This window comes from Physella acuta, unplaced genomic scaffold (genome assembly GCF_028476545.2).
Source record: "Physella acuta isolate Inbredline_101_S28 unplaced genomic scaffold, ASM2847654v3 ptg000538l, whole genome shotgun sequence".
Lineage (NCBI taxonomy): Eukaryota > Metazoa > Mollusca > Gastropoda > Physidae > Physella > Physella acuta.
In genome coordinates this window covers 57,501-79,768 of record NW_026732057.1, presented here as the reverse complement: position 1 = coordinate 79,768, position 22,268 = coordinate 57,501, and the positions used below count along the sequence as shown (strand labels likewise).

The following is a 22,268-nucleotide window of genomic DNA, read 5'->3' as shown; positions in this document are numbered from 1 at the left end:
ATCAATCAATCAATCAAATCAATCAATCAATCAATCGATCGATCGATCGATCAATCAATCAATCTATCAAACAAACAATGAATCAATCAAACAAACAAACAAATAATCACTCAATCAATTTATCACTTATGAAGTGTTTACAGAAAAAAAATTCTCATAAGATCGAAATATTAGAATAAACTACTATTTATACATAAAAAAACAATAAAAACTTCTCATTTCTTTTGATTACTTTCTAATGAGACAATGATTATCTATGTCGCCAGATTTTTTTAACACAATGTTTCAAAAGAGGATAATAAGCGTAATCGAATCTTTTCTTTGAGTGTTGGAAACTCTGTAAAATATCTTGAAATCTGGTACCCAGGTCAGCGTTCTCTTGTTTATGTTTTGTATTTGTATTGTTACTTATCGCCTGTATACGTTCAACAACAAAGCCTTGTGTCTCATCAAGGTTTGCTAACAAATGTTTTACTGGCTCTACTAGATTTTTTTCATCTGGGGTGATATCTGCTCCCTTCAGTTTCAATGTATGAACATCTTCCGAAATCGTTCTCAAAATTTCAGGATTATCTGTATCTAAAATAAAACTCTGCGTATTTATGAAATCTTTTCTTTGATAAGCATGCTCATTTTTTAATAATTGTTTAGCTTTTTTGAAATGTTCATTTTGATATCTTTGATCATTATTATTTAGACTCTTAACCATTTCAAATAAATTTTGTCTCTGTTTCATTTTAGTGTCTTCATTATCTGTCACATTATCGAAGACAACTATTCTGTTTTTACATTCTAATAGTATGTCTTTAAAAAATCCAGTTTGCTTTTTACAAAACGAATCTAGGGTTAAATCAGGATGCCTTTTAAACGAGTCTCCATTTGTCATTAAAATAATGCCATATTTTTCCAAGACTCCTTCTCCCAAAATTATTTTTATAAGTTTGATAGTTTCTATTTCGTCGATTGTAAAGCGTCCCCCAAATCTTATGACAATAATAAAAGCGTGGTAACCTTTTGGGTTGGCTAATACAACATTTTGAATTGCAATACGAAACAACATTTCATTTCCTTGTTCAACATTCCAGTAACTGTCAAAAATTCCTGAACAATCAACAACTTGTGTTTTGTAGCCAAAAAAATCGCATGTATCATAAGATGGATATGTAGTTTCTAATTCATAACAATCGCTTTGTCTAAAAATTTTTTTGTTTAGAATTGAATTGCCAGACGCACTTTTACCGTTTCCTCTTTTTCCAATTAAAATTAAATCCAATTCTTTTGGTGGTTGAAGCAAAAAGTTCTGAAGAAATACAAATAATATTGAACAATAATTATTATACGCCTACATATTTACATCAAAATTATTAATACACAAAGGACAATGTTGTGATACTTTGTTATTTCAACAGTAATGTGTTGGCAAACTTAAATGCCATAAAGCCAATTACTTAACAATTTTGTTGGAGCTTCGTTTATTTTTAATAACAAATGACTGTAACGCCGACTGACGCGTTTTCGCGACATACCGATTTAGCGCATAGCATATGCGCATAGGTAAATTTATCCTACTGCTGCCGGTCGTTGTGTATTGGGTACACCCAGACGGTTGTATCGGTACCAATGGTCACGTTGTCAAGTTGAAATTTATGACGTCACACTCTCTTGACTCACGCGCATCGTATTTTTTTTGTCTTCGTGTATTCAGCCTACTAACATTGATTATTATTACTAAATAGATGATCCGTTTTTGCTACACAAAATACTAATAGCTTTATTATTCACTCTTTTATGTATATAAGCAGTATAAATCACATATGAGAATAATCTTGGAACTTATCTGCTGATTACGGTTTGTCGCGCTTTCGCGACATCCGGCAATAAGACATAAAATGATACTTGGGTGCCAAGCAGGTATAACGAAATACGATGCATCACCAAGCTGTCATTCATTCAAGTATGATTATAAAAAAGTAAACGTTTTACAATATAGTCTTGGTCTATGAATAAAAGTGCAATTTAGAACGTTACTGTCCATGTAGTAGGTGAAGTAGAGTTCACCTGTTTCATTGACATTTGCGTATGGAGAGAGAGCGATACTGGAGTAGTGTGATCATGTTTCTGGGTACAATTTAACGAATTTAGATTTGAAATAGCATTGTAAAATATTAGGAAAACATACAAAATAAATGGACAACAGGAAGTGAGATGGTCGACCACTTTCCTGGATACCACCAAAGAAAGGTCTTCACAGTGATCTTGACAATAATAACACTGAGTATAGACCTACACCTCGTAACAAATACAGTAAGGTTGAATACTGACAAAAACTACCTAGTGCAGTGCTATTGAATACCCACATTAGTGGCATTATACTGGCATTAAGTACCGACAGCAGTGTTATTGAGTACCCACATCTTCAGCACTGAGTACCAATATGAGTGACACTGAGCAACCACAGTTTGAGCACTAAGCACTCACAGCAGTGATACTGAGTACCCACTGCTAAGGCTGAGTACCTATATCAACGTTATCGATTACCAACAGCTCCAGCGCTGAGTACCCACAGCACTGACACCAACAATCGACTGCAGTAAAACTGAGTACCTAAAGCTTCAACAGTGAGTACCCACAGCTTTAGCACTCAGTACACATGGCCTCAACACTCAGTACCCACTGTTTCAGCACTGAGTACCCATACCAGTGGCAATATGTAGCTACAGAACTGTCATTAGTAATCTGTAGCAGAATCATTCGAGCACAACAGCCGTAGCACGAAGAACCGAATTCGGAAACAAACGGTACCATCAACAATAGTAGTGAATACCCACACCGGTGGCACTGAGTACCCACAGCAGTGACACTTAGTACCCACAGCAGCTGCATTGAGCATGGAAGAACACTGTAATTTAGGACAGTATTTGTTCACGTGCTTTGTGTGTATAGCAAATGTAGGTCAAATGAGAAATATCCGTCTTTATTAGTTGACCTAGAATAGGAGTTCACAAAGCTAAGTTAATAAGTGACCTTAGTTCTAGATTTTAGTTTCTCTATAATAAAATTATTATATTCTCGAATTAGAAGAGCAGCCAATCGTATCCTATTTGAAATTGATAGTAGTGTTTGAACCCAAAGAAATAACAATTAAATTATGTATTATTGAACATAACCGAAAAAATACATAATCCATTAATACTGGCTCGGTTTAATCGAATATCGTGTAATACCATGTCGTTATTGTAGGATGCACTCTAACGTAGGCGCATCATTGTGCTCACATGATAGCCATGGGCGCCAAATCGCACCTGCCGGGGCTCCGTAGGACGCACCTGATTCGATTTAGTGAGCGGCTATAGATCTAGTAATCCATTGTATCCATTGTATCCATAACCTATATCATTCTATAAAACAAACGCCGGCGACATAGTGCTCGCTGCTGAGACCGGGGCGCCAAACCGTCGCATGCCGGGGTGCCAGAGGACGCGCCTGATTTGATATAGTCAACAAATATTGTTGCCAATCATGTCTGTTTTAAAAACAAATGTAGAAGCCGTAATGATCGCTTTGGGTCACTTCTTCGCCGGGGCGCCGATGGATGCTACTGGTGCAGTTTTATCGCCGAATCAAGTACTACCCCGCACCAGTTATGCAGGACATACAATCAACGGATAGCAAAACGGCACCAAACCGTAAATTTAGAATTTTTGTGTGTGCAGGAAACCTTCCGATGAGTAATCTTATCAACTCCCCAAATTTTCGGATGAACAGTATCAAACCACATCCGACTTTTATTTTTACACAACGTGTATAGAAAGAAATCGCATAGCGTTTTTACTTTGCCTTATATATGAATCATAGAGAAAGTCTTGCAATTGTGCACAAATTAAACCGGGAGTGATCTCCCCTAAACTTTCTCGAATATTCTTATATAAAACAACAGGGAATCGGAACTCCATTTTAAATACTTAAAGTTTTGAAGATAGAATAAAATCTCGTAGAAAAAAGAATTGCACACCAAGTGAAATGAAATGTGCATAATAGTGCGCAATATTATTAGTACTTTATACATTTACATGCGTTTTTTTGAGAAATCGGAAATAGCGTAAATTAGTACTTCCGGTCAACGGAAATTTGATAGAAGGTAGAGAAATAGATCTTTTACTTACGTGCGAAATTTCATTTATCTATCTGAAATAGTACTCAAGTTATAGGCTTTTGAAAAATTCAAAGTAAAAAAAGTACCACTTCCGGTTATCGGAAATCGCTCCAAAAATGAATAGGATTTACGTATTTGAAACAATACTTATGAAATTTCATCAACCTAGCTGTAACAGTACTCAAGTTATCGTGTTTACCAACACACAGACACACACAAACACACAGACACACAGATATACGGACAATATTGCAAAATTATGTTTTTCCGTATCAGCGAGGTGTAAAACGTCGAGATTTGTAAAAATCTCGATTTTTTTTGCACGATTACAAAACTTTCTCTATACTTCGTATATACGAGAAAGTAAAAAAAAAATCGAGAATTTAGCAAATCTCGACGTTTTAGGGCTCCCTGTGTCGGAAAAACATAGTTTTGCAATCTTGTCTGTGTGTACGAGTGTCTGTGTGTCTGTGTGAGTGTGTGTGTGTGTGTGTGTGTTTTCGAATGAACGAACGAACGAACGAACGAACGAACGAACGAACGAACGAACGAACGAACGAACGAACGAACGAACGAACGAACGAACGAACGAACGAACGAACGAACGAACGAACGAACGAACGAACGAACGAACGAACGAACGAACGAACGAACGAACGAACGAACGAACGAACGAACGAACGAACGAACGAACGAACGAACGAACGAACGAACGAACGAACGAACGAACGAACGAACGAACGAACGAACGAACGAACGAACGAACGAACGAACGAACGAACGAACGAACGAACGAACGAACGAACGAACGAACGAACGAACGAACGAACGAACGAACGAACGAACGAACGAACGAACGAACGAACGAACGAACGAACGAACGAACGAACGAACGAACGAACGAACGAACGAACGAACGAACGAACGAACGAACGAACGAACGAACGAACGAACGAACGAACGAACGAACGAACGAACGAACGAACGAACGAACGAACGAACGAACGAACGAACGAACGAACGAACGAACGAACGAACGAACGAACGAACGAACGAACGAACGAACGAACGAACGAACGAACGAACGAACGAACGAACGAACGAACGAACGAACGAACGAACGAACGAACGAACGAACGAACGAACGAACGAACGAACGAACGAACGAACGAACGAACGAACGAACGAACGAACGAACGAACGAACGAACGAACGAACGGACGGACGGACGGACGGACGGACGGACGGACGGACGGACGGACGGACGGACGGACGGACGGAGGGACGGACGGACGGACGGAGGGATGGACGGACGGACGGACGGACGGACGGACGGACGGACGGACGGACGGACGGACGGACGGACGGACGGACGGACGGACGGACGGACGGACGGACGGACGGACGAACGGACGAACGAACGAACGAACGAACGAACGAACGAACGAACGAACGAACGAACGAACGAACGAACGAACGAACGAACGAACGAACGAACGAACGAACGAACGAACGAACGAACGAACGAACGAACGAACGAACGAACGAACGAACGAACGAACGAACGAACGAACGAACGAACGAACGAACGAACGAACGAACGAACGAACGAACGAACGAACGAACGAACGAACGAACGAACGAACGAACGAACGAACGAACGAACGAACGAACGAACGAACGAACGAACGAACGAACGAACGAACGAACGAACGAACGAACGAACGAACGAACGAACGAACGAACGAACGAACGAACGAACGAACGAACGAACGAACGAACGAACGAACGAACGAACGAACGAACGAACGAACGAACGAACGAACGAACGAACGAACGAACGAACGAACGAACGAACGAACGAACGAACGAACGAACGAACGAACGAACGAACGAACGAACGAACGAACGAACGAACGAACGAACGAACGAATGAATGAATAAATAAATAAATTTAAAAATAAATCAATAAATAAACAAATAAATTAAAATAAATAAATATATAAAGCATACCTTGTATGATCGAAACATTTTAACGTGTTTAATTTTAGTACATAACTATAGCAAGCAGTTATAAAATTACAGTCTACTTTGCAAGTGCAGTGCTCCAAGTCTATGGCGTTCAACGATGGCACAGCACAGCTACTACCTGGTTGGCTCTGGCAGGCTTGCGGAGTAGTCTGGTTTTACGACCGTTTTTAAATTGCGGAAGAAAAACCAATCAGGCAGCAGAGCGCAAATGTAAACAGGAACTGAAACGTGAACGGAGGGTTGTGGTGGTGTACAGAAGGTAATTGACAGGGGTAATAGATTAGGATAATGACGAGAAAAAATGAAAAATATAAAATAACAGTCGTCTGGTTAATGCTATTCTATACTTTGAATGCCAGCAATGTATGTCGAGCTTCGTTGCGTATAGGTTAATACAATGTTAGATTTTTAAATCTAGATTTTATGCGAGTTTCCTTTCTAAATTAGTCTTTTGCATACGTGTTTGATTGTTGAGGGAGAAATCTTGTCACTTTGTTGGGACTAATCCAAACTAAAAACCAACCGCTGTTTTTACAGGGTTACATTACAGGATCATGTTTTTCATGTCTAAATTATGCACCATAACCTTAACGAAGGACTACATCATAGACATTCTAGATTGCAAGTACCAAATTCGATTTCAGAGACTGGTTTCATAAAATCATGTTGTGTCTACATAAATAAGCACATTTTCAGATTTATCGCAATGTCCGGCTGTCACGCTTTTTAATTTCTGGTATACGAAGTATAGAGAAAGTATTATACTCGTGTGAAAAAAAAATCGAAACTTGACAGATTTTAAAGTTTTTACACTTTAAACACTACAGTTTAGCGACCATACAATAGCGACAATTCAATAATACACTATTACTAGACGAGCGCTACATCAACACTATAAAAGACATAATATAATTTTACACGCAGTCATCACCAAAATGTAACAAAATCCAACATTGGGAAGATTTAAAACAACACATTACGCGGGTATCTATTCAGTATGCATGTAACATTAATAGCGTAAGGGCCTACATAGAAACTAAACTAGAAAAACAACTAAGTATACTTAAAGGACTCAACAAAAAAAACCAAAAAACAAATAGACTCAACAGAAACGGAACTTTCTAAAATACAAGAGCAAATATTGACACCCCTTTCAGTCAGTCGACATAACCAAAGCCATACTCAAATTAAGTTCAAACAAATCACCAGTACCGGACGGCTTGACAAGCGAATTTTTAAAAGCCTTTTCAGCCGACCTAACTCCCCTCCTTTTAGCTACCTTTAGAGAAATGTTTCTGCTAGAACAATGCCACGAAAATTTCAACAGATCATACATAACATTAATACGCAAACCCAAAACCGATCCTAAACTAACCCAAAACTATAGACCTATTTCTCTCTTAAACATTGATTACAAAATCCTAACCAAAGCTCTAGTTTCCAAAATTGAACCACACTTGCACAAAATAATACATGATGACTAATAATGCAACATCACAGGTAGGAACATACAAAATCACAATCACTTAATTAGAGACATCATCCACTACACATGAGAAAAACATACAAGCATGCATACTCAGTTTAGATCAAGAAAAAGCTTTCGACCGGGTAGCTCACAAATACCTTCACAAAATCTATCTTAGAAGCAAACAATTTAATACAATACTTTACGACATGGATAAAAATAATCTATTTTAATGCACCTAGTCACCTACTGATAAACCATAACATTTCCCAACCCTTTAGAATAAATAAATCAGTCAGACAAGGTTGCCCCCTATCTCCAATCCTTTATATACTAACACTCGAACCCCTGTTAGAATGCATTATAAACACTAGAGCACGGGTTCCCAACCTGGGGGTCGCGACCCCCAGGGGGGTCGCGAAGGTCTTTCTGGGGGGTCGCCAACTGGTATACTAAACCTTAGTAATTTGAAACAAAACATAAATATTTAGAAGAATTTTTGAAATTCGGCTTCATTAACATCACTGGAAATGTAATAGAGAAGAAACAAAGCGCACTGTACAAAGTTGTTCTCAGTCACGAATCTATGAAATCTTCAAAACTAAAACGTCATTTGAGACGAGTCATTCGGAACACACCAAAAAATATATGGAGTTCTTTCGTCGGTAAGAAGCTAGTTGCAAACGCCAGAGACTTGATCGAACAGGAAGTTTTCACCAGCATCAAATGAAGTCGCAATAGAAAATGCCAAGCAAAAAAAAAAAAAAAAAAAAAAAAAAAAAAAAAAAATAGGAGAAAATCTCATCAAACGCTGCATGTACGTAAATGTTAAATAACACAGTTTTATTGAAATTAAGCTTTCACCATTGTTTGCTTTTCAAGTTGATAAATCAACAGACGTGAGTTTGTGTTCGCAGTTGCTGGTCTGTGTCTATATTCATGCGGATGATAGTAAAGTAGAGTTGCTCTTTTGTGAAGATAGCATGGAGAAAATAAATACCTTTTTTGAAACTGGATGATTAAAATTGGTTAGAACGGCTGTGGGGGTTTGTACGGATTGTGCGCCATCTATGTTTAGGTTAAAATCGGGCTTTCAGAAAACAGAAAAGATTTAGCTCCCTAACCACTACCCTAACCAATCGACATCAAGAGTCCATTGCTAGTATAAGTCGTAAATTATATAAAATCTGGAGCCTTCAAAGAACTGAGCAAAAACATTAATATAGATCACTAGGTTCTGCTCTTCTACACTACAGGACGCTGGCTGTCAAACAAAATGTTGTAAATTGTGTTTTTGAATTGAAATCTGAAATCAAATTGTTCTTGGAAGTGCAAAGGAAACAAGACTTTTTGGTATACTTAAAACGACATAGTCTATGTGGTTGGAGAGAGTATCATATCTAGCAGATGTGTTCGAACATCAAGATAAGCTTAACCTGAAGCTTCAGGGAAAATGAACGAATATTATAACTTTCCATGATAATCTCTGGGCATTTTTATCGAAGCTGCAAAATAGGTAAAGAAAATAAATCTTGGAAATATTGTAAATTTGAGAAACTCTGCGGTGTGGTAAATGAATCTGATTGTGAGATAATTAAAATTTTGAAAGAAGCGATTTCTGGGCATCTTGAATCTCCTGAAAACGAACTGCATTGCTATTTCTCTGAGCTGAAAAAAAGAAGAATCTGCATTTACGCATTACCCATTCTCTTCTTCCCTTGATGTTGCCAGCATTACCGATGAATTACAAGATGAATTCTTTGATTTGCAGAATGATTCCGAGTAAGATGAAAAACTTCAGACACAGTTCTGGTGCAGTATTCACCATTCATACCCAAACGTAAAATTGATTGACTTTTCGAGAATATATTTTCAACACTATTCTTCGATTAAAAACAAAATTAAGATAATTATAATGACATAGGTTGGCGTTAACAAATTTTTTTTAAAATTAAAAACTTAACCACGAAGGTTTAGTTAATAGTATTCAATTTTACTCATGCTATTAAAATAGTTATCAAGAGTAGTTCATATTGAAAGTCTACTAGAAAATCTTAATTTAGTGCTTATTAATTTCCATACTAATTTCGGCTTTTTAATTCTATGGGGGTCGAGGGTCACTTACTTTTTATAAAAGGGGTCGCCACTCGAAAAAGGTTGGGAACCACTGCACTAGAGACATCAGAGGAATCGACATTCCAAATCAATTAAACAAAAAAAAATTCTAGCGTACACTGATGATACAGCATTTACCCCCCAAACCGAAAAATCTATCATTCTAATAACAGACACTTTCCTTAACTTTGGGCTGGGTAGCGGGTCAAAAATTAATCTAATGGAAACCAAAATCATAGGACTTGGACATTGGATCAACAAACCAAATTACCCACTAAACATGCTAGGTACAAACAAATTAAAACTTTACGGCATAACCCATTACAACAACCCACACACCAATAACAATGTTGATAGAAACAAGTCTCAAGCAAAATCCAAAACACCATAGCACGTTATAAATTTAGCTCAACAACAATTTTTGCTAGGTCATCTATAATTAATAGGTACATCATCCCAAAAATTACCTATATAGCCACGGCTAAAACTATGCCAAGCCAACAATTAAACATCTGAATAAAATCATCAGAGAGAACATATTTCAGACCACAATTACAAACATCAGCCACAATACGCTAGTACAAAACAAACTTCATGGAGGAATAAACCTGCACGATATACAGACCAAAACCAATACATTCAGACTAACACACATTAGCAGAATAATTAGTCAACCAAACTTTCACACTTTAGTTCACTACTATGTAGGCATTAAGCTCAACAAACTTACAAAAATCAATAATAAAACTCCACATTACATAGGACGAAAACAGAGTCCCTTTTACATAGAATGCTTACAAATATTAAAAAACAACGAAAAACTTTTTTCCACGAAAAATCACAAAACATCTACAAAAAGTTAGTGCAAAAACTCTCAACCCCATTACACAACAGAATTCAATGCTGTAGGAAATACGCTCTAACAGACACAATAGACCCCTTCAGAAACGTATACTTTAAAACCATCACACCCAAAGCCAGGGAAATAACATACAGACTCATCTACAATTCAACACCCCTAGCAAAACAACAGAAACCCTGTGTGTCTGTGTGTGTTTAAACACGATAATTTGAAGTGGAACTTTTTCTACTTTGAATTTTTCAAAAGCCTATAACTTGATTACTATTTTGGATGGATAAATGAAATTTCACATGTAAGTAAAAGTTCTAATTCTCTATGTTCTTTTAAATTTTGAGTAATTTCCGTTGACCCGAAGTACTAATTTACGCTATTTCAGATTTCTCAAAAAAACGCATATAAAGTACTAATAATATTGCGCACTATTATGAACATCTTTATTTGGCGTTCGCTTGGTGCGCAATTCTTTTTTCTATGAGATTCTATTCTATTTTAAAAAGTTTAAGTATTTAAAATGGATTAAAAAATATAACTGTATCCCGAGTTCCCATCCCCTGTTGTTATATATAAGAATATTCGAGAAAGTTTAGGTGAGATCACTCCCGGTTTATTTTTTTTACTTGCTTGGAAGTGTATTGACAGTTGCACCAGAATCAACTCGGAACCGCACTTTATTTCGCTTAATGGCCTTTGCTTCTATCATCTTTAGCCTCACATCACCGACAGCCAACAAACACTCTTCATCCCATGGCACAGACCAACAATCTCTTTCTCACTCACCTGCTTTACTTGCTTTATTTAGCACCTTACAAAGAAACGATTTAATTATTAGTACTTTATAAATCGGAAATAGCGTCAATTAGTACTTCCGGTCAACGGAAATTACTCTAACTTTGACAGAAGGTAGAGAATTAGATCTTTTACTTACATGTGAAATTTCATTTATCTATCTGAAATAGTACTCAAGTTATAGGCTTTTGAAAAATTCAAAGTAGGAAAAGTACCACTTCCGGTTATCGGAAATCGCTCAAAAGTTGATACGGATCACGATTTTGAAAAATACTTATATATGAAATTTCATCAACCTAGCTGTAACGGTACTCAAGTTATCGTGTTTACACACGGACAGACAGACACACAGACACACAGACACACAGACACACAGACACACAGACATACGGACAAGATTGCAAAATTATGTTTTTCCGTATCAGTGAGGTGTAAAACGATTGCAAGACTTTCTCTATACTTCGTATATACGAGAAAGTAAAAACGAATGCGAATTTATAAAGTTCAAATAATATTCCGCACTATTATATACATTTTGTTTGGCTTCTCACTTGGTGCGCAATTCGTTTTTTCTACGAGATTCTATTCTATTTTTAAAAGTTTAAGTAATTAAAATGGAGTAAAAATCATGTCCCCTTAAGTGACATATACGAATATTCTAGAAAGTTTAGGGGAGGACACTCCCGGTTTATTTAATCGATGTCAACAATATGATGGAAGGATTCTTGTGAATTCAGTGGTCTCAATTTAAATATTATTGTACTAGGAAAAAAGACCATTTTCATTAAACTTTTGACAAAATATCTGTTGTTACTTTTTTATCCATAAAATGTAATAAACTTGAGTCTAGTTAAGAAAGTGGGTATTTTAACCACAGAAGATAAACTTCTAAGAAACTATTAAAAAACCGTACATCGTGGTCTAACTATCAATTTTAAATAATTAAATCGTTAGTTTAAACTGAGGGTAACTAAGTGACAGGTGGATAAGTAAAAGACAAAACAAAAAAACATGTACCTTCTACTACATTGAAGGCTGCCACCGACTACTCATCTTCCGTAGTAGTCTAAGCCAGCACTGTGTGCACCCTTCTTAAAATGCCGGGTTCTCGAAAGTCCAGGTGCAGGTGTAATTATGCACCATCACTAGTGTCCAACCTCATTGGACAAGCCACCAAGTTTCCCACGGTCAATACTGGCCAGTTAATAGTTACAGAACGTCGCAATACCCAGCACCACATCAGCGGTCTGGTTGGTATTTACAACTAGCCATCCCGGCCAGGCTATGCACTGGCTTTTGTGAAAAACCTATTTGTAAGGACCGTGACCTGTGTATTTATTCAGCGTCAAATACCGGCTCTGCCCCAATCTTGAGACTATATTACATTTCGAAATGATGTATATATGCACTATAGAAAATATGTAAACCTAAACCTAACTCCAAACCTTACCCTAACCATCACCAGCAAGAACCACAAACAAAAAGAACATAGACATAAACATTCTCCCCCTAATCTCACATCTACATCTAAAAATAAAACAACCAAATGCGCTAATATAAACACAAACATAAACACCAAAATATACATATACCCCAACCATCAACCACAAGTATCAGGTTCCCTCTCTCCCCCTCCAAAGACATCACCTCTTACGCATTTCACTATACTTTAAGAAACAAAACAAAACACACACACATATTATGTCCAAAATACACCACTTTACATCAAAACAACTGCCAAATACATTATAAATATTTAAGCAATGACATTTCTTTTATACAATTTTACAAAAATAAAAGTATTAAAAACAAATTGAAGTTAAAGAAAGAAATTAATTATGACTTCTTTATTTGGTATATAATTTTAATTTGATAAATATGTCGAATTAAAGATGGAACAAGATTAAAAAAACACTTTAAAGAATCGAATAGACTCGCCCAGAAACCTTTGCGCTTTAATTAAGGCAAGGCCTGAATTACATACTGCAATGATTTTTATAAAAGCTACTTATACATAATATATATGAATAAGGAGCTTAGATATTTGTAACTGTGTGTGGCCAAGGAGAAATGGGTGTGTCAGCAATTTTGACTTCACAATTTTGTCACTTTTAAAAGTTAAAGTTTGCTGTTTATTCTCATTTTTATAAAAAAAGCTGCTTTTATAACCACATTTCATAAATGTATGGAAACATTATTTAGTCATATTTAATGTGTGCTTTTTGTTTGTAACTACTTATTATAATCTAAATAAAATATTCATTGTCTCTGCTGAAGCAAACACGCTTATTTAGATTAAATATTAGATACATTTTTAAGCTTTGACATAAGCAAAGATGCAATTGTCCAAGACAAAAAGGTTTCCGTTAACAATAATGAAAACTGATAACAATGTGTGTAAAATGTAAAAAGTAAAACTGTGAGCACAATACGTAAATTGTAAAATTCTAAGATTGAATGAGCAAACTAGAAACATAAAACAAAAATTGTCTGTTTCTCAGGAAGAAAAACTAAGAAAATTTGTGTAACACTATTAAATAAAATTGCATAGAAATACACATGTTGACCTATTTTAACACTAAAACAAATTTTTATGTTGACATTTACAAATTAATATGCAGCTATTTCTAATAGATTAACGGAAAAAATATTATTAGGTTATGAGTAGTAGTATATTAGGTCCCTTTTGGGTATTATCCGCAGGCGCAAGTTGTCACCGAGGATGGTTTCGAAGTTGGTACTTGCAAGTTTTAGAGTTGGTTGGTGTAGAGTTTATACTAGAGTCGGTGAAGTTTTCACCGAGGCATGTTTCGAAGTTGGTACATGCATGTTTTGGTGTTGGTTGGTGTAGAGTTTATACTAGCGTCGGGGGAGTTTTCACCGAGGCAGTTTTCAAAGTTGTTACATGCATGTTTTGGAATAGATGGGGTAGAGTTGATACTAGCGCCGGAGGAGTTTGGGTTTCACCGAGGCGTGTTTCAATGTTGGTTCATCCATGTTTTGGAATTGACGGGGGCAGAGTTCATACTACGGTTGGAGGTGTTTTGGATTTACCGAGGCTGGTTTCAAAGTTGGTACATGGATGTTTGGTGCATGCATGTTTTGGAATTGATGGGGGTAGTGTTCATACTACCGTGGGGCGGTTTTTGTATTCACCTAGATAGGTTTCAAACTTGGACCATGCATGTTTAGGAGTTGGTTGGTGTAGAGTTTACACTAGACTGGTACGGTCTTTGTTTTCACCAAGACAGGTTTCAAAGTTGGTACATGGATGTTTGGCACAGGACTGTTTTGGAATTGGTGAGGCAGAGTTAAACTAGGGTCGGAGGAGTTTTGGTTTCACCGAGGCATGTTTCAAAATTGGTACATGCATGTTTAGGAATCGGTTGGGAAAGATTTAAAAGTTGGATGGGAACGTTGTCACTTGTGACAGTAAACGAATACGGATAAATGTTTGTCTGTAGGTTGGTTACTTTGTCCTTTGTATGTCCAAGGAATAGTGTGGGTAGATGTACGGTCTGTTTATCTAGCGGGTGTTAATGTGTTTAGGGGTGGGAGCGGGGGTTGCGAACAAAGGATAGGGTGCATGAGATATTCATTGAGGAGTGGTATCTACAAGTTATGTATCCCAGTCTGTTAGAGTGGTGTCTAGGGGGTTGTGACATTAATTGAATGTAGATAAATATTTGTCTGTAGGTTTGTTACTTTGTCATATATCCTTTGTCTCTTTAATGGAATAGGTATAGTGTGGGTAGTGTGACCTACTTAGGTCTGGTAATTTTTATTTTTACATTTGTTACTTTACCATATATGGTCTGTGGTGTAATCACTGGTTTTTTCCACTGTCTTCAGAAAGTCTTAGACTCAGTACTTGTCCATTATGAGATGATTGGTTAATTCGGACCAGGTGATACCCCAACCAATAACCTTATGATTTGAAGGTGACCTTCCATGTTGCCTAAGTCTATAAATAGACCGCGCACAGGTCTCTCGAGGCAGTTACTTGACCAGACGTCGTTGAGAGATAATAAGCCCTGTGTGTTGCCGTGTAGTACTAAATAGTTAAGCAGCATATTCTTATATTACTTGCGGTTAAGTAATTCTTTATGCTTATAGCAGCGTTGTGTAAACTGAGGTGATTTTTCTGAAGTGTTAAAAGCTGTGATAGTGTATCATATTATTTTTTTTTCCACAAATTGTAAGTTGGGTTTTGTTCATTCTGTAAATCTATTTTATCTTGTATAAATCTAGTGTTCTGCCACGATTTTGTACACTCATCAAAAGTTATATGCAGATTTAATGTATTGTTGGCATCAGTAGTTTCTCTAGTGTTTCCCCTAGACATCAAGTACGAGTCCTAGTAAACTATCGTGTTAGCTTTCTTTTATTTAGGCTGGTCGCCATCTGTGTATAATCATTTAAACGAATCCGGGAGCGTTCGCCAACTATCTGGCTGATAGAGTGGTGTTTCGTTACAAAAGTGGTACGGTCTGTTTATCTATCGGTTGGTATTGAGCTTAGGGATGGGAGAAGAGGAAGGGTTGCGGACAAAGGGAAGGGGAAGGGCGAATAGTGATAAAAATAACTCACACAGCCACTTAATCAATCAAAATTATTGATTTGTACTTTAGAGTGATTTAATTGAATGATTTGTATGCTAACGTCATATCATATTTAGTTTTTACGTCACTATTTTGTTGAACATTAAATGTAGACATTTTAAACGGCGTGCCATTTGACACGACGTACTATAACGTTGTTGTTTTTTAAAACTTGAAGTTTATAATCTTAAGCAAATTTTTACTAAGGTGATCAAAAATTAAGATGGCAACGCAAGATATAGAAAAACAAAATACATTGAGTGGTAAAAAAAATTGTAATTAGACGTAATGTATTATGTAGATATGTATTCGTCTTCCTTCTAGTTTCTTTGTCTTTTTTGGTTGAGGTCTGTAAGCATAGGTTAAATATCGCAATGTTTTCAAATATCGCGATGCAAACCACGTTCTCTCCCCTCTTACTTAGTAATCGCCTCCTCTACCCATCGTTTACAACACGCTTACAAAGAAAAAATATCCCACCCCTCTACTTGAGACATAAAATACAAAACTGTATTGTGCCTTGTCGTCACAGAAAACAAAAACGGTGGCGTCTAATGTTGTTAACCATTGTCTTCCTAAATTATTTTTTAACTTGTTAAAGAAATTGAATGTTTAGTTAAGGATTCTGACGAGAATTTTTTCACAAGGTACGATACTCGTGGCTGTAAACAAGACTGTTCTAATTTTAGAACAGTTGTCTTTCCTCTCGTTTCTCTATTAGGGGAGACACGCGGGGACGACGCGCAACACGTCTTTTAAAATGTAAACAAGCGTGCACGGGGTGCATTTAAAATAAACCCAGCTGCGAAAATAACACCGGCATGGTGACACTTTTTGGAAAAAACTTTTCATGTTAATAAAATAAGGGTCGCTTTTGTTGTCACCATGATAATGTATGCCTATGAGTTCTCTCCGCCTTTACCGACCTAGTATGAATTTCGTGTGTGTGTGTGTATGTGTATGTATGTGTGTGTGTGTACGTGTATCTCAAAAAAGCGTATCATGTCAACACCTGGGCAACAAGTCATAGTCAAAAAGGTCTAATTCATTACAGATCTATAGGAAACCCCTCTTTACATGTACTTACGTTAAGGAAAGTAAACTCGGTTGAATAAAAAAATGTATTTAAATATACAGAGTTATAGAACCTTAAAGTTAACAGATGATGGAAAATAAAATAAAAAATTAAAATAAAAATTAATATCCACCTCCTCAACCACCTCATTTATGTGGTTGAATCTTTTACTATATATCATTTACTCCTACTCCTGCTCCCCTTCACCTACCTGCTCTCCCTTCACCCACCTGCTCACCCTTCAACCACCTGTTCACCATTCACCGGCCTTCTCACATCCCACACCCATGTTACTATAATCGAATATGTATTGAACACTTGTTAAGTTTATCTGTCTCAGGGTGGCCAGTTGGTACTCAGATCGAAAGAAAATCGGAACGGTCATAAAAACTTAATTACTTTTCCAGACTTGTAAAAACATGTCTACCCCGCATACCTCACGTACCAACGCACTAAGTGACATGTACCTGTTGCCCATAAAAAAGCACGAGCCTAGCCAGAATTCGTTTCATCTCAAAACCTGATTTAACGGTGGTTGGAAGAAAATTCCAACCCTTAAATATATTTTGTTTTCGCTGACCCTCACTATAAGCGAATTGTTACAACCATTAATCTTTCATACATATCAAGGGACGGTTCGTAGGACATGTGGAAACATTAATTTTAATATGATCAATATATGACCAGTCGTACGATATGTGAACATAGTTAATGGACAGAGGTAGTCTAATGAAAAAAGCCCGGTAGCCACCGTTAAGTGTGGGGCCATTAATCAACCGCGGGTGTCAAAAACGGGCAGCACCGGAAAAGTTCGTTCGCGGGTCGATGAGTAACAGCTGTCGCTAACGAGTAACAGCTGTCGTTAAGGGATGTTGGAAGTCAAGAGAAAGAATTTTCTATTTTTTGTACACGTTAGCGTTGGTCGATTATTTTAAAATTAAAAAAACATACAAAGAAATAAAATGAATTTCAAACAAATAATCAAATTACGTAACTAGTTAATAAAATTAATTAAAAATAAAATTTAAATTTAAAAATAAAATTTAAAAATTTAAAAATTAAAAAAATAAAACAAATTTAAAATTTAAAAAATTAAAAATTTAAATCAAACAAATAATTAAATTACGTAACTAGTTAACAAAAATTACAAAACACAATAAATAAAAAATTAAAAAAATTAAAATTCAAACTAATTAAAAACTCATTAAAATCTCATTAAATTACGTAACTAGATCACCGCTGGTGATTACGTAACTAGGTCACCTATGGTGATTACGTACCAAGGTCACCAGTGCAGACCTACTGACCTACTCCTCTGCGTCTGCGCCTGCCCATCCGCATTCCCATCCCCATCCCGAGTATTTTACTATATCTCATTGTACCTTCCGGCTGCGCATGCGCCTGCGCCTGGAGTATTTTACTATATCTCGTTGTACCTCCGCCTCCCATCCCCATCCCGAGTATTTTACTATATCTCGTTGTACCTCCGGCGTCTGCGCCTGCGCCTGCGGATAATACCCCAAAGGGACATAATATACTACTGTTATGCAAATAATTGTTGCCTTTGATTATATACAGTTCATAAGAACAATTGCTAAAATGTTAGCTGAGCCAATTATAAAGTAACCAAACTTTTTTTACGAATACGCCACCTTTTAAAAAAAAAGGTTTTTTTCATATTTTCAGCAGATTTTTCGTTTCACATTCAATTTGAGTTGCTTGTCGATTCAAAGTGCTAAGGATGTGCGCCATCAATTGCCGACGACTTCCTGTGTTTTTATACAGTTCTAATCGAGCATTTATCATTTTTTTTGTGTCGTTTGCATTTGCTATAAAATATTTCAGTTTACCAGTTCTCCTATCTATCTCTCTAAGTATTTTTATTAAGTTTTCAAGTCTTGGCAGAATGTTTTTCAATGAATCAATCTTTTCGCTTTGCTCTGGCAACATTTCGCTAGCAATTATTGCTTGCATTATCAAACTCTGTTCTTTTAGGACTTGCTTGGTTAAGAGTGGTATCGATGTTGAAACAAGAAGATGCTGGTAAAACTCATCCGCTTTTTAAAAGTGTTCGTTTGTGTATCTTCGACCATAGGTCCCCAGCCAGGGGCGGAACTACAGTGCCGCCAGACCCCGCAATGCGGGGGGTGGGGGGGGGGGCAGACCGATTGGGCGCTCAAAAATCCTGGCTAAATTATATTAAATTTTTTTTTTTTTAAATTAGGTGGAGGTCGAGTTATCTTTCTTCTACAGTTACAAACAAACACGATAGTCGGCAAACGTCTTTGAAAAAAATGCACAGACTATAGCTCGAGAGACCGCCAGACATATAGACAACTTCAAAGACGTAGCCTACCGTTCTTTTTAGTGGCGTCGATTAGGAGAACAAAAAAGCATTGTTATATTGTTGACATTATTAAAGTACATATTTATGATTGTGTGTTTAAACTACTGGCCTGAATTCTACAAAAAATATAATTATTTATTTCGATCTCATACATTTATAATTGCGTTCATTTTTTATTTTAACACCTGTATCAATAAATTTGTAAAAGTTTAAGTTATTTCCCTTAAGCGAAGCATCTGAAATTGACTGTGCCGGCACGCTTTGAAATCGGGCTGGGGAAATGTTGCGGCGACTATCCTGGTCTTCTAGACGACCGGAAAAAGTCGGCACTATTGATGTAGATGTTCATCGGCGCTTCTTGTCCTTTTCCAATGAACCTTTCCAACTCTCTCCCCTCCCCCTTCACCCCTACCCCTCACCTCTACCCATCACCACACCCTAACTCTTACAATAAGTTGTAATGCATACATTAACGAACCGTTTATGAACTACTGAACTGTAAACTGACCACTTCTGCATATTTTTTTAAAGAAACTAGTCAGTAGTTGTTCATTTACCTGATGAAGTATTTTGTTGACGAATCTAATTCACACAACAAGGAAGGTAAGACTCGTCTTTATATTATAAATCGTTTTAAAATTAGTACACGTATTAATTGAACATTAGTTAGTAACAATAAATACATCAAAGTTAAAAGAAATTAGGATACAATGATCTAGCTTTTAAGCCTAAAAACAACCAAAAGATCTATACAGGGGCAAAACTACAGTGCTGCCAGTTCCCGCAATGTGGGGGGGGGGGGGGGCAGGCCGTTTAGGGGCCCAAGCCTGACCATAATTAATATTTTTTAAAAATTTTGAATTTAGTTGTCTCTTTGCCCCCCCCCCCCCCTTTGATAGCTGAACAGAGGACACGTAACCGTTTGACCGATCCTCCAAAGTGTACTGTGGCGGATGGGGCAGGGGATGGGGACCAAATTTTTTTAATTTATAGTTGTATTTTTATCCCATCGTCAAGGCCGAGTTCTATTTCCCTACAATCAAACACACGCGGTCGCCGGCAAAATTAAAAAAAACAAACAAAACAACAAAGCCCATAGCACGAGAAGCCGCTACATATGAAGTGGGCTTTTATGATGCGCGGTTTTTCTTTGCGGCATTAGTTAGGGACCCGAAATTCATTGTACATTTTTCAATGTTAACATGTGTTTGTGATAGTGGTTGAATTTGTATTCTGTACTATCTTGTATCCTACAAATAATAAAAGGAATATAATACTAGAAACTTCATTTTTATAAACGTTTACTTGTATTTTGCTTTTACAAGAAATATCATAGTAAACTTTTAAGGTCTATACTTGGAATAATCTCCCCTGAGTAAGTTTTTCAATGGGAGGTGCTGACGTACTTAGGCGTTTTGTTGTCTCTTTCAAGATTTTTCCCGAGCCGACCCCCATTCCATCCCTCTTTTTTAGCCTCGCAAGTATCGAGTAGATCAATCTATCATTTATGAACTACTTCCTAACCGTACGATTCATCACTTCAGCACATTTTGTCAGACACTAGACAGCACTAGTCAACAGATATTAATTTAATTGCATAGTATTAGGCACATCTAATTCACAACACAGGGAAGGTAAGATTAATTTTTATATAATTATTTAGAAATTAATTAGAACGATTAGAATTAATTGAACATTATTAATAGTCAATTACTATTTATATATGACGTCATTGAGGTGGGGGTGTGTGAGGGTCTGGCTTTTTGTTAATCGATAAAAATTAGACGTCATTTGTGGAATCCCCCCCCCCCCCAAAATCAGAAGGTTATCCGACGCGTGAGCTGGCCACATACATTTGTACATGTGAAAAACATTTTTCTGTCTATTTTGCATTACTGCATCATTCACCCAATCGCCATGAAAATTTGGGAAGCTGTTCAGTACAGCCCCGCAAAGGTTTCTATCATAGGCCTAACATTTGTTTATATATTGGATTGGGGACGCCCAACGGAAATGTGTGATTTAGCGCCGTGAGATCTTGCATAAGCGGATGAGGTTACTACTTCAAACCACCGGCGACAGTGTCATCCTGAGCGCATCACATATGAGCAGGTTGGCCCCCACATCCAGTCGTTTAAAAGTTCCCACAACACTAGGAATAAGTCTCACTACTACACATGATGACTAAATCTAATCAAGTGTTGCACCATTGTTTCTTCCAGACTGCCGGAAGAAACAATGTGTCGCGCCCAAGAGCCCCGTGACTCCCCTGACACCTGGGCCGTCGCCGACGGACTTACAGCATGCCTTGGCGTAGTGTGGACAAACCCGTTGATCGTTTGCCACTTCTGTTTTACAGTTTATTTGCGAGTGCTGATTTTCGAGTGATAGTTCAGATTTAGTAGCACCATGTTGTTGTAAATTGTGTGATAACTCGATAATGGTGTTTGTAATATATGCGTTTGTGGCTTCAACATTTTCCTTAAATTCATTCATTAGAACTGAAGTATCGCTGATTTTGTGAAGTTCAAATGAAAGCATTTGTTCATCACTTTTGTATTTGATCTAACGATATAAATTTTTTTCCCGTTGTGTCGTAGTTTTTAACATCGTGTAGTTTTTGCAAAAGCCAACTTTGATCAGTAAATAATTTCTTTTCACGTGAGATAGATTCTGTCGATTTGTTTGCTTTTTGAAAGTGTTGTGTTGTGTACTTGCTAGTATAAGTTTTAAGAGTGTCAACAGCTTTGTTTAAGGTTTCTAATTGATTGTTTTTAAGTGTTTCATCTTCTGTTATATTATTGAACACTATGACTCTGTTTTTGCATTC

At 37.0% G+C, this 22,268-nt stretch overlaps 1 protein-coding gene across 1 annotated transcript in view; it reads right to left on the bottom strand.

Annotated features, from left to right (window-relative positions):
• Positions 1-250: 250 nt before the first annotated feature.
• LOC131945850 (uncharacterized) overlaps positions 251-22,268 on the bottom strand; it is a 22,525-nt gene continuing 507 nt past the window's right edge. The window contains exon 3 of the mRNA XM_059306463.1: positions 251-1,300. Within this exon, the coding sequence (XP_059162446.1) occupies positions 251-1,300 (1,050 nt within the window). The remainder of the gene's footprint in view (positions 1,301-22,268) is intronic.